This window comes from Eucalyptus grandis, chromosome 8 (genome assembly GCF_016545825.1).
Source record: "Eucalyptus grandis isolate ANBG69807.140 chromosome 8, ASM1654582v1, whole genome shotgun sequence".
Lineage (NCBI taxonomy): Eukaryota > Viridiplantae > Streptophyta > Magnoliopsida > Myrtales > Myrtaceae > Eucalyptus > Eucalyptus grandis.
In genome coordinates, this window is record NC_052619.1 from 15,563,607 (window position 1) to 15,577,327 (window position 13,721).

General features: G+C 47.7%; 2 protein-coding genes across 2 annotated transcripts; both read left to right on the forward strand.

Moving 5' to 3' along the window:
- Positions 1–4,097: 4,097 nt before the first annotated feature.
- Positions 4,098–6,216, forward strand: LOC104456770 (cytochrome P450 89A2). The gene is given in 2 exon segments (XM_010071630.3): positions 4,098–5,704; positions 5,706–6,216. Coding segments are annotated over 2 exon segments (1,743 nt in total). The 5' UTR covers positions 4,098–4,397; the 3' UTR covers positions 6,142–6,216.
- Positions 6,217–9,686: 3,470 nt separating this feature from the next.
- On the forward strand, positions 9,687–11,815 carry LOC104416437 (cytochrome P450 89A2-like). Its single transcript, XM_010027833.3, has one exon. It carries the CDS (start codon positions 10,184–10,186, stop codon positions 11,732–11,734), a length of 1,551 nt encoding a protein of 516 aa, XP_010026135.2. The 5' UTR covers positions 9,687–10,183; the 3' UTR covers positions 11,735–11,815.
- Positions 11,816–13,721: the final 1,906 nt, after the last annotated feature.

Consider the following 13,721-nt stretch of genomic DNA (forward strand, 5'->3'; position numbering starts at 1 on the left):
GTCAGAGGGCCATTTTTGATCGAATCTTTGGGAAGCAAGTTGGATCATTTGATAGGGAAAAGTCATAAGAAGATTGAGGACACATGGGTTAATTTAATTGAGCTTCAATTGGATGGAATTAATTGAGAGTTGATTGAATTAAGTGTACAATATTTCATGCCACGGTGGAAAATGAAATTGCAACCATTGGAATAAGGTTGTGGGAGATAGTGGAGTGTGACATCATCAAGTGATGTCATGGTGGGCCATTTTTGTTGGATAAAAGAAAGAGAAAAATAAAATAAGTGGCCCCCCTCCTTCTCTCTCCCCCTCTCTCTCTCTTCCGTCACCTCTCTCCCCCTCTCTCTTCCATCGAGCTTCCCTCTCTCCTCCATCTTCTTCTTCTTTGAAACCCAGCAAATCGAAGGAGTGAAGACCAACGAAGCCAGAGCTGCCATCGCCGCCTCTCATCGCCGTTCGCCGCCGCATGCCATCGGAGCAGCCGCACCTTGCCTCACGCACCTCCGCCTTCCTCTCTTTTCCCCCTTGCTGACGTCGACCTCCGCCTCTTCTTCTTCTTTGTGCTGTTCGAGACCCACCGGAAACTGTGGAAGCGGGCAAAGAGCGCAGCCGCCGTCCATCTCCATCCAGCCGTCGCCCCCTAGCCGTCTCTTCTCGCCGATTCTCCTTCGCCCGCACGCCTGGCCAGCTCGCGCATCCAGGACCCTCCAGCCGCATCGTCCCTGGCTTAGCCGACGTCCAAAGCTGCGTTCAACGTCACCAGTTGCCGTTCGCCATCACCAAGGTCGCCGGAGTTCCGCCTGCAGTTGCTAAGACCAGCTACTACCACTGCCAGTTCTCCTTCACTTAACCAACCGCTGGATCCGCCCTTTCCCAGCCTCAACTGCAGCGGACAGAGAGCTAAAAAAAAAAAGTTATGGCAGTAGCTTCATGACCCATTTTGGCTGGCTTCCCGACCCCGGAAGCTAGGCCCGCCTTGGAGTGAATCGATCCCCTCGACGTCCCCGTCGATTTGAGCCACTCGGATCGCTAATCGGGTGAGTTTAACTCACTAATCCCCGCTTAGTAGGTTAATCACGCTTAAGGGGTGTTTAGATTAGACTGAGTAGGTTTAAGTGATTAGATTAATTTATTTAAATGTTAAGTGGATTAAGGGATGTGATTAGTTTAGTGGATAATTAATTAAGGCTAAGTAAATGTTTGGATTAAAGTAATCTTGTTTAAGATTAAGGGATGTGATTAGTTTAGTGGATAATTAATTAAGGCTAAGTAAATATTTGGATTAAAGTAATCTTGTTTAAGCCTTAATTAATTAATTTAGATTAAATAATTATTTCGAATTTATATTATTATTTATTATATTATATTATTATAATTTAATATATTTAATTTAATTTTCGGAATAAATTTAATTATTTATTATTTTCTAGAAATTTTGACCGGGATAGCCGGTGACTGGAATTTTATGATGATTATCGTGGTACGGTTTGTTTATTTATTTGAGCGTTAATTTGTGTTGAATTGAATTAATTGTGAATTTATGATTTATTCCTAAATTATTTGATTTTGGTTATTAATGGAAAAATAACCGGGCGTCGGTTTACAGCGCCAAAAATATGTAATAGGCTATTGAAATTGGTGGGATATTTGTAAATAAAATTATTATATTTTGGCTAAGACCAACCGTGTACCCACACACGGCTATTTATCGTGAATGATAAAAATGATGAATTGACTATATGGTTGGAGTGGTATACTATATCGGCCTACGGGCAATATGTCAGCTTTGAGTGAGCAATATACCTTATTATCAACTTTGGGCGAGCACATATATATAGTATATTAAATTGGTATATGGGCCCTAATCTATCAATTTTGGGTGAGCATATATAGTATACTAAATTGGCATGTGGGCCACAATCTATCAGCTTTGGGCGAACATATACATAGTATACTTTATCTATCAGCTTTGGGCGAGCTATGCTATCTATTTCAGCTTTGAGTGAGCAATTCTAGACTATGGTCGGACTTTATAGATAGTATTGAATGTACCGACCAGGGAAAGTTCTTGGTGACATGTAATCGATTAAGTCGACTGATCGCTGAGTCGATCTGATTGGTGGAATGTGATTGATTACTGTAGTTATCAATATTATTAATTGAACTGATGTGCAGGAAGGAACTGATGACAAGGTAAGCCATTTGACCTGTGTTGTGCTTAGACAGCCCTTATTGCGTATTGGCTTCCTAATCAGGTCTTAGTGGGGTAGAACTTGCTGAGACATAATCTCATCCCAGTTTGGGGAAAAATCTTCCAGGTCCCTAGATGACGATCGTGGAGGACCGGAAGTCCTGGAGTTCAGAAGGTGGAGGCTGAAGAATCAGCAAATGGGTCTGACTAGTGGATGTTAAGACAATCCCCTTTTTTTATAAGCCGTCAATTTTGTAAACAGCCTAAGTTTGTAATTAATCAGTTTGTCTATAAAAACTTGTCTTGGTTTCAAAAATATGATCCTACTTTTCTATCTCATTGTTTGATTGTCTAGGGATTTTATTAAGTTTCCGCATGCGTATATAAATAAATGGGTCAGCGACCTTCCTAGGACATCATAAATAAATCGACCAGATAAGAGATGGGCGCACGCCCGAGGATCGGGGCGTGACACAAATAAAATTAGGAAACAAAATTATGGATTCCCTAATTTGATATCCACTTCCAATGCTTTCTAATTTGAATTTCTGATTTTTGTCATTTTTTTTCTTATCTTTTCCATATTTCATTATTCTACATAATCAATGAAAACTCAAATAATCATAAGGAAATCTAAATATTTTCTTATTGCATTATTTGTTGCCTAAAATAAGTAAAATAACATTATTTTTATAGAGTTATCAAATGGCACTCGAATTGCACTTGCCGACTGGTGCACAAAGATGCAATTCAAATGCTAGCAAAATTTTGATAAGAATTAGGCTTAGATCTAATACTTTATCTTTAACTTTCTCCCTTTCTTTGATTTTATTGTTTAAAACCAACAAACTTAATAGTAATAGCACAAGGATCATCACTCAATATAACAACCGATTTTTGTACTCCTAAGTACATTTGGTTCAGCTTTGCATATGGAGTTTGGGTGTAATGTAAATGTTGAAAACCAAAACCTTTTGAAGGAATGCAAATTATGTTTGGTAAAAACTCTTAATAGATAAACTTTAGATTTGGCCAAAAGCCTCATGAAAAACTTCCCAAACTGCTCAGCATTTCCTGAATGGGCTTTCAAGATTGAAAATCCATTAAGAAAACTGAACTAAGCGCACTTGAAGAATTTGCGTTTCAACCCAAACCGTAGAAGCCCATGAGCACACTATAGTGGCCTGAACTAGAGAATTTCCAAGGGAATTACAGGAGCATGGCGGCCCGTGAGATTGATCGCTCGCTTGCATCCCAGAGCGATTTCTTCTTCTTCCTCTCTCTCTCTCTCTCTCTCTCTCTCTCTCTCATCTCTATGGAGTTTCAGCTACTCCGCAACAACGAAAAGCCCTAAATCGCTTCCGATTCAATCAATTAGCCAATTGACCCACCTCCTTCAGCATCCTTCAGTGTCGCACTGCTCAATTTCACGAATGGCTCTTCGCTAACGTTGCTGCGTCAAGCCTGAATCCCCCATTTTCTATAGAGAGAGATGGAGGAGGCAAAATCGTCGGTGGTGCACCACCAGCAACAACAATAGTAATAACAGTAGCAGCATCAACATTATCAACAATTCCTACTCCTCTATTTCAGCCATGTTGTTACATCCAATTCATTTTCCTAGTCATTTTGGTTTATAATGATTCCACAGTTTTATTTCGTGATTTCAGTTCGACTTCATGTTGAGCTGTTATTGAAGAGAACTTATAATTTCTTATTAAATCGCCATACAGACTATTAGAAGTTCAGTTCTGATGTAACGTTTCAAATAGTACTAGATGCTTCGTTTTTGGAATTTTCTTCTATGCTTTACGCATGGAATTGGGTCGGGCTGGGGAACCGAGATTACCGCCATCATCACATCAATTCTCGTAAAAGAATAGTCAGAAACCAACGCAAGTAAGAAGTCAAGCTCTAGCGGGCCCGCACCGAAGGGCATCCCGTCTGCCCCCGCTTCTTACGGTCTCTCCTCCATAATGGAAGCTATGGAGGCTCGAGATCCTCCGCCCAATTTCATCAACGTCGTATGGGTGCCTTCTTTCCCACTTACTTCAGTAAACAGGACTCGTTCCCAGATGCAGGCGGCGGCGGCGGCTTGGCCCTCTTCGGGTTCCTAACCGAACCGATGTCTTCACACTTTCCAATCTTTCGTCGTTCAAGTCCGGGCCACTTCTGCTAGCATCAATTGAATATTCTGGAGGGTGTGATGTTGAAGTTTTTTTTCCTTGTTTTATTCAGCCAGGTCCACGAACGTGTTCTGACGATCGGAAAGAAAGCTACTTTTTGGACGTCAGCCATTCCATTTTCTTTCCGCTACGTCGTCAACCTCGTCTCCGATCTTATATCTCTGCAAATCCTTAACTTGGTCTTCCTCAAGTACTCAGAGTCAATCTGGCAAAAGATGGAAGTCTGGTTCCTCATCCTCGTCACCCTCTCCGTCGCCGCCCTCCTCAGAGCCACCCTCAACCTCCTCTCCTCCGCCCCCAACAAGAAGAGCCTCCCGCCGGGCCCCCTTACCTTCCCGGTCGTCGGCAACTTCCTATGGCTCCGCAAGTCCCTCTCAGAGCTCGAGCCCGTCCTCCGCTCCCTCCACGCCCGCTACGGCCCGATGGTCACCCTCCACATGGGCTCCCAACCCGCCGTCTTCGTCGCCTCCCCGACCCTCGCCCACGAGGCCCTCGTCCACCGTGGCGCCGTCTTCGCCGACCGCCCGCCGCCCTCCACCACCGTGCGCCTTCTCTCCAATAACCAGCAAAACATCATCACCTCCTCCTACGGCCCCACCTGGCGCCTCTTCCGCCGGAACCTCACAGCGGAGATCCTCCATCCCTCCCGCCTCCGCTCCTACTCCCGCGCCCGCACGCGGGTCCTCAACATGCTCGGGGCGGAGCTCAAGTCACAGCCTGGCGGAGTAGTCCGCGTCATCGACCACTTCCAGTACGCCATGTTCTGCTTGCTGGTCCTCATGTGCTTCGGAGACTGGCTCGAGGAGGAGCAGATTAAGCAGATCAAGGAGGTTTCGCGACGGGGGCTGATGAGTCAACGGCGCTTCAACGTCCTCAATTTCTGGCCGTGGCTGAGCAAGCTCGTCCTCCGGAAGCGATGGGAGGAGGTTTATGAGCTCCGCGAGTGTCGTAAACGCGTCCTTATCCCGCTCATCAGAGCTCGACTCAAGGCCAAGCAAGAGCAGCTGAGCAAAGCCAAGGAGGACGGGAACGACGGCAACGGCGATTGGATGGTGCCGTACGTGGACACGCTCCTGGACCTGGAGCTGCCGGAGGAGAAGAGGAAGCTGGAGGAGGACCAGATCGTGAATTTGTGCTGGGAGTTCCTCGGCGCCGGCACCGACACAACGTCCACGGCGCTGCAGTGGATCATGGCCAATCTGGTCAAGTACCCAGAAATCCAAGAGAGGCTCTACGATGAAATCAAATCAGTCGTGGGACAAGGGGCGGAACAAGTGAAGGAGGAGGACCTGGAGAGAATGGCCTACCTAAAGGCGGTGGTACTGGAGGCTGCGCCGCCACCCGCCGGCGCACTTCGTGCTGCCGCACGCGGTAAAGGAGGACGCCGAGCTGGGTGGGTACACGATCCCCAAGGACGCAATAATCAACTTCATGGTGGCGGAGATGGGTTGGAACGCAGAAATCTGGGAGGACCCCATGGCCTTCAAGCCCGAGAGGTTCTTGAACTCCGCCGGCGGAGTCGAAGCCCGCGGGTTCGACATCACGGGGAGCAGGGAGATAAAGATGATGCCGTTTGGGGTGGGGAGGAGGATCTGCCCTGCATCCGGGTTCGCGATGCTGCACCTGGAGTACTTCGTGGCAAACCTGGTGTGGCTGTTCAAGTGGCGGACGGTGGCCGGCGAGGAGGTGGACCTGTCGGAGAAGCAGGAGATCACCACGGTGATGAAGAACCCTTTAAGGGCCCAGATTTCTTCCAGGAATTAGGGTACCTGAATTTCGGAAAATTTATGTCGATCGTTGCCTTCTAAATATATTCCCATAAATAAACGCTTATCCACACACTCTCTCTCTGATGTACCTGCTTCTTTACTTCGGAACCCTCGAGGTGTTTGCGAAAATTCCTCAAAGAACGCACGTGGAGCTTTTCGAACCGCCGCCGCACTTCGATCACGATGTTATTATGCCAAACACTACCCAGCACTTCACGTGTACCGCAGTGACAATCTCTCTCGACAATCATCGATATGCATCCCTAAATATTAGCATTGGTCCTTTCACACTTGTATTAAAAACGAAATTGGCTATACTCGCAGGAGAAACACAGCATTCGAATTGCACTCGCGGGCTGGTGCGCAAAGCCGGCTGGTGCGCAGAGATGCAATCCAAATTCCGGCGAAATTTTCGGAAGAATTAGGCTTAGATTCAGTACTTTATCTTTCAGTCTCTCCTTTTCTTTGATTTCATTATTCAAAACCGACAAACTTGACGGCTATAATAGGACAAGAATCATCGCTCCATATAACAATTAGTTTTAGTTCAATCAAAAAGTTCTCGAATCCGTGAATAATTACGCAAGCGGGCCAGCTTGCCCCTTTCCACATGGGCCACATCAAGGCCCATCAGCGCGCCTCAGTGGCCAAGGCCGAAGAGCTTCCGAGGGAATCGCTAGAGCACAGCGGCCCGTGAGATCGATTGATTGATCGCTCGCTCGCGTTCCACGGGGACTTCTTCTTCCTCCTCCTCTTCCCCTATCTCTCTCTTCTCTCCGGAGTTTCAGCTACTCCGCCATAGGGGAAAAACCCTAAATCGCCCCTGGTTCGATCAATTGGCCGATCGACACGCCTCCTCCAGCCACCTCCTCCGGCATCGCGCTGCTCGATTTCGCGAATGGCTTTTCTCTAGCATTGCTGTGTAGAGCCCGAATCCCCTATTTTCTAGAGGGAGAGATGGAGGAGGCAAAATCGTTGACAGCACACCACCGGCAACAACAACAGTAGCTAAGGGTGTCAGAAACTAAACCGAAAACCGAACCGAACCGAATCAAAAAGTTTGATTTTTTCGGTTCGCTTTGTATTCAGTTCAATTCTCATTAAAAATCAATATATTTTTTTTTATTGGTTTGATTTATCGGTTAACCAAACCAAACCGAACCAAAAAACCGATAAAATTAAACCATTAATCAAACCCATTTCTCTCCCATCTCCTTTGAGTCCTCTCGTCTTGGTCGATGGTTGGCTTGGTGGTGCAACGACAACAGTGACTACAACGGCAATGGCGGTAACAACGGCAACGGTGACGGCGGCAAGGACGGCGACCGCAACGCGACAATGACGGAAACCGATTGTGGGAGGAGCGGGACGTGGAGGTGGCTGGTGCGGAAGACCTGCAACTCCAAGCCTTCTTCCTGGCCTTCGCCACTGTCTGCGGCGTTGTCCCCGGCGTCATCGGCTACTGTGTCATGCAGGCCACCAGCTCCCGCACCGAGCAGCTCGAGGCTCGCCTCCGCCAGACCGCCCGCCCTGACTCCCTCGTGCGTTCCTTCTCTCCCCCTTCCATCGCGCTTCCGCCTCTTTTCTTTTGGGTTTCTTCCTTTAACAAATGGAGTCTTGCCATTGATCCTAAGTGGAACTGCAATTACTCGAAAGGCTTCAGTGCAGAGAATTATCCGGCATACTGGATAGGTGGACAGTCTTTAAAAAATAATATTAAACTTGCTTACCAGTCTTAAAAAAAAAAAAAAAAGCTTTTTGAAGATAAATCACTTGGACAGTCGGCGGCACATTTACCAAATCCGCGATAGAATGTCTGAGATCATTAATATCTGTTGTTCCTATCCCTCGAGAAGGAGCCGTCATGGAGCATCCCTAAGAGTTTCGATCCTCTCTATGGTCTCTTTAACAATGGCTTTCCATAATTGATCCTACCTCTAAGTGCATCCCTCGCTCGATTATTCATATAGAAACCTAATAGAGTGACGAATTCATGATCTCCTTTGCCGGCGGGTTTGTACGTTTCATCTCATTGTGCTCCTTCTCGTGTTACAGTTCATATTTGATTCTCCGAGGCTTGTTGTGTTTTGGCAGTCGCAATTCTCTTGACTTGAAATTTTCTCTGGTATCCAATCGCAAGATCATGAATAAATTTGACATTGCACTCCTTACTGGCCATGTTAAGATTATTTTGAGTTGAACAGAAGAAAAAAAAAAAAAAACCAAAACCAAAAGCTACAAACCAAAAATCGAAAAACCAAACTGAACCGAACCGAAAGTTTGGTTCGGTTCAGGTCTCATTCGGTTTGGTTCAAAAAAAATTTCTAACTATTCGATTCAATTCGGTTTTTCTGAAAAACCGAACCATTGACACCCTAGCAATAGCAACGGCAACTAATGCAACACCACCACCAACAACAACAGCAACAGTTACATTAGCAGCAACAGCAGCAGCACATCCTGCTCCTCTAGCAACTGCAAAAGCAACAGCAGGCGGCTGCTATGTCGTGGTTCCCGTCCAACATCGACGTGCACCTCCATCCTCCGGGGCTCTCCCATCACCCGATCTAGCAAAACCCTAGCGTCTCCGCCCCCAATTTGCAACAAAGAACAAAGAAAAGCAACAACAAAGAATTGCGCGGCAAAGAACAAGTGATTCGACCGGGGAATCAAGTGGAATTGCATATGGCATATCGGGATGCCTAGCATGTTTGTCACCCCGACTTCAAGCGCCCCTTCTTTTCTCTCGAGGACGCCTGCAAGAGGTTGCCTTCTCTCTCTCTCTCTCTCTCTCTCTCTCTCTCTAGCCTAGATGTTATGTTGTTCTTGTCTTTTGAAGTAGTTCTTGTGGTTGGGAAAGTTGATGAGAAGAAATGGTACTTTTTACTACGATGTGGTAAAGATAGCACTTGCACAAGAGATCAGTTAGTTGAGATAATGACCTACACATGAATTTGTGTTGACTGTAAACTGCATTTTTTTATTGGAAATTCAGTTGATTCCGATCCAAGTAGGTGCTTTTTTTTGCACATTAGTAACATTTGATGTTGAATTGTCAATTTATAGATTAAATAATCTGGGCAAGAACTATCTGTAGTGAATTATCAGGCGAAAATTTTTTGTTTTGAGCTGTTCATGTGGACACTAAAAGAGGTGGATTTAGTATTGGCTGCTTAGCAAGAGCCAACGTTTTGATTTAGATACAAATCCCGGTATTGCTTCTGGTCTGTTCTGCTATCTTTTGTTCTGCCATAGTTCCCAAGTTTCTCATGTCAGGAACTTAGATTGTTAGGATAATGGAGGAGTGTTATGCAACTATCTTTGGAGGGTAGTATATATATGGATGGTGTCAAGAGCAGTGCAATAGAGTTTGGTATTTAGGCAGCTAGGTATAAGAATGGACTTGCATATTCTTCTTGAAAAGGATACCGCCTTAGTATGATACCAAACGCAATTCTATTCCGAGAATTGAAATTTTAAACAGTTACAAAACGGTTTAAAATACTTAGAAATTATTTCCGGGAATAGAATAAAAAAGAATCATTTCTGATCAGAAATTGTTCTTAGGGATAGAAGTCTTACCAAACACGCCATTACGTTCTCTCCTCCATATTGAAAGCTATGGAGGGTCGAGATCCTCCGCCCAATTTCATCAACGTCGTATCGGCACCTTCTTTCCCACTTACTTTAGTAAACAGGACACGTTCCTAGATGCAGGTGAGGGCGACCCTCAGATTGGCAGCGGCTCGGGCCCCTTCAAGTTACTAACCGAACCACTGCCTTCGCACTTTCCGATCTTTCATCATCCAAGTCCGGGCCGCGTCTTCTAGCATCAATTAAATATTCTCGAGGGTGTGATGCTGAAGTTTTTCCTTATTTTATTCAGCGAGGTCCGCGAGCGTGCTCTGACGATCCTAAAGAAAGCTCAGGTCCCTCGTTCAGCGTATTGGAGTTAATGAGCACCTAAAAAAAGCTCAGGTCCGCAAATCCTTAACTTGGAGTCTTCCTCAAAAACTCAAGAGTCAATCCGGCGACAGATGGAAGTCTGGTTCCTCATCCTCGTCACCCTCTCCGTCGCCGCCCTCCTCAGAGCCACCCTCAACCTCCTCTCCTCCTCTCCCAACAAGAAGAGCCTCCCGCCGGGCCCCCTTACCTTCCCAGTCGTCGGCAACTTCCTATGGCTCCGCAAGTCCTCCTCAGAGGTCGAGCCCATCCTCCGCTCCCTCCACGCCCGTTACGGCCCGATGGTCACCCTCCACATGGGCTCCCGACCCGCCGTCTTCGTCGCCTCCCCGGCCCTCGCCCACGAGGCCCTCGTCCAACGCGGCGCCGTCTTCGCCGACCGCCCGCCGCCCTCTGCCACCATGCGCCTCCTCTCCTCTAACCAGCACAATATCAACACCTCCTCCTACGGCCCCACCTGGCGCCTCCTCCGCCGGAACCTCACGGCGGAGATCCTCCATCCCTCCCGCCTCCGCTCCTTCTCCCGCGCCCGCACGCGGGTCCTCAACATGCTCGGGGCGGAGCTCAAGTCACAGCCTGGCGGCGTCGTCCGCGTCATCGACCACTTCCCGTACGCCATGTTCTGCTTGCTGGTCCTCATGTGCTTCGGAGACTGGCTCGAGGAGGAGCAGATTAAGCAGATCAAGGAGGTTTCGCGACGGGCGCTGCTGAGTCAACGGCGCTTCAACGTGCTCAGTTTCTGGCCGTGGCTGAGCAAGCTCGTCCTCCGGAAGCGATGGAAGGAGTTCTATGAGCTCTGCGAGTGTCGGAAACGCGTCCTCATCCCGCTCATCAGAGCTCGACTCAAGGCCAAGCAAGAGCAACTGAGCAAAGCCAAGGAGGACGGGAACGACGGCAATGGCGATTGGATCTTGCCGTACGTGGACACGCTCCTGGACCTGGAGCTGCCGGAGGAGAAGAGGAAGCTGGAGGAGGACCACATCGTGAGTCTGTGCTGGGAGTTCCTCAACGCCGGCACCGACACAACGTCCACGGCGCTGCAGTGGATCATGGCCAACCTGGTCAAGTACCCAGAAATCCAAGAGAGGCTCTACGATGAAATCAAATCAGTTGTGGGAGAAGGGGCGGAACAAGTGAAGGAGGAGGACCTACAGAGGATGAGCTACCTGAAAGCAGTGGTACTGGAGGGGCTGCGCCGGCACCCACCGGGGCATTTCGTGCTGCCGCATGCGGTGAAGGAGGACGCGGAGTTGGGCGGCTACGCGATCACCAGGGACGCGACCATCAACTTCATGGTGGCGGAGATGGGTTGGGACCCGAAAGTCTGGGAAGACCCGATGGAGTTCAAGCCCGAGAGGTTCTTGAACTCCGCCGGCGGAGGAGCAGCCAGCGGGTTCGACATCACGGGGAACAGGGAGATAAAGATGATGCCGTTTGGGGTGGGGAGGAGGATATGCCCTGCGTCCGGGCTCGCGATGCTGCACCTGGAGTACTTCGTGGCGAACCTGGTGTGGCAGTTCAAGTGGCGGACGGTGGCCGGCGAGGAGGTGGACCTATCGGAGAAGCAGGAGTTCACCGTAGCGATGAAGAACCCGTTAAGGGCCCAGATTTCATCCAGGAATTAGGGACCATTGAATTTCAGAAAATTTATGTCGATTGTTGCCTTCACGCACTCTCTCTGATATGCACGCTTCTTTGCTTGGGAACCCTCGAGGTGTTTGTGAAAATTCCTCAAAGAACGCACATGAAGCTTTTCGAACCACCGCCACACTTCGGTCGCGATGTTATTACGCCAAACGCTACCCACCATTTCACGTGTACTGCAGTGACAATTTCTCTCTACGATCATCGATATGCATCCCAAAATATTAGCATCGGTCCTTTCGCATCTTGCCTTAAAAACTAAATTGGCTAAAACTAGCAGAAGAAACAGCATTCGAATTGCACTCGCCCAGCAGGCGCGTAAACATGCGACCCAAATTCCGCCAAAATTTTCAGAAGAATTAGGCTTAGATCTAGTACTTTATCTTTCAGCTTCTCCTTTTCTTTGATTTCATTATTTAAAACCGATATACTTGACAGCTGTTGATCTAGTACTTTATCTTTCAGTTCTCCTTTTCTTTGATTTCATTATTGAAAACCGACAAACTTGACAGCTATAATAGGACAAGAATCATCGCTCCATATAACAATTGATTTTAGTTCAATCGAAAAGTTCTTGAATCTGTGAATACTTACGCAAGCGGGCCAGCTTGCCCCTTTCCACATGGGCCACATCAAGGCCCATCAGTACGCCTCGGTGGCCCGGCCCAAAGAGCTTCCAGGCGAATCGCGGCAGCATGGCAGCCCGTTAGATTGAGTGATCGCTCGCTCGCTCGCTCGCGTTCCACAGCAACTTCTTCTTCCTCCTCCTCTTCCCCTATCTCTCTCTCCTCTCCGGAGTTTCAGCTACTCCACAACATGGGAAAAACCCTAAATCGCTCCTATTTCCATCGATTGGCCAATCGACACGCCTCCTCCGGCCACCTCCTCCGGCGTCGCATTTCGCAAATGGCTTTTCTCTAGCGTTGCTGCGTAGAACCCGAATCCCCTATTTTCTAGAGAGAGAGATGGAGGAGGCGAAATCGTTGGCGGCGCACCACCAGCAACAACAACAGCAGCATCTAGTGGTGTCAGGAACTTAATCGAAAACCGAACCGAATCGAACCAAACCAAAAAATTCAATTTTTTCAATTCAGTTCTTATTCAGTTCAATTCTCATTAAAAATCAATATTTTTTTTATTAGTTTGGTTTTATCGGTTAACTGAACCGAACTGATAAACCGATAAACTCATAAACCAATAAAATCAAACCATTAACCAAACCCGTTTCTCTCCCATCTCCTCTGAGTCCTCTCGTCTTGGTCAATGGTCTGCTTGGAGGTGCAACGACGATGGCGACTGCGACAGCAACGGCAATGATGACGGCGACTGCAACAGCGACGGCAACCGATTGTGGGAGAAGAGCGGTACGTGGAGGTGGCTGGTGCGGAAGACCTGCGACTCCAAGCCCTTCTTCCTGGCCTTCGCCACTGTCTGCGGCGTTGTCCCCGGCGTCATCGGCTACTGTGTCGTGCAGGCCACCAGCTCCCGCACCGAGCAGCTCGAGGCTCGCCTCCGCCAGACCGCTCGCCCTGACTCCCTCGTGAGTTCCTTCTCTCCCCCTTCCATCGCGATTCTGCCTCTTTTCTTTTGGGTTTCTTCCTTTAACAAATGGAGTCTTGCCATTGATCCTAAGTGGAACTGCAATTACTCGAAAGGCTTCAGTGCAGAGAATTATCCGGCATACTGGATAGGTGGACAGTCTTTAAAAAATAATATTAAACTTGCTTACCAGTCTTAAAAAAAAAAAATGCTTTTTGAAGATAAATCACTTGGACAGTCGGTGGCACATTTACCAAATCCGTGATAGAATGTCTGAGATCATTAATATCTGTTGTTCCTATCCCTCGAGAAGGAGCTGTCATGGAGCATCCCTAAGAGTTTCGATCCTCTCTATGGTCTCTTTAACAATGGCTTTCCATAATTGATCCTACCTCTAAGTGCATCCCTCGCTCGATTATTCATCTAGAA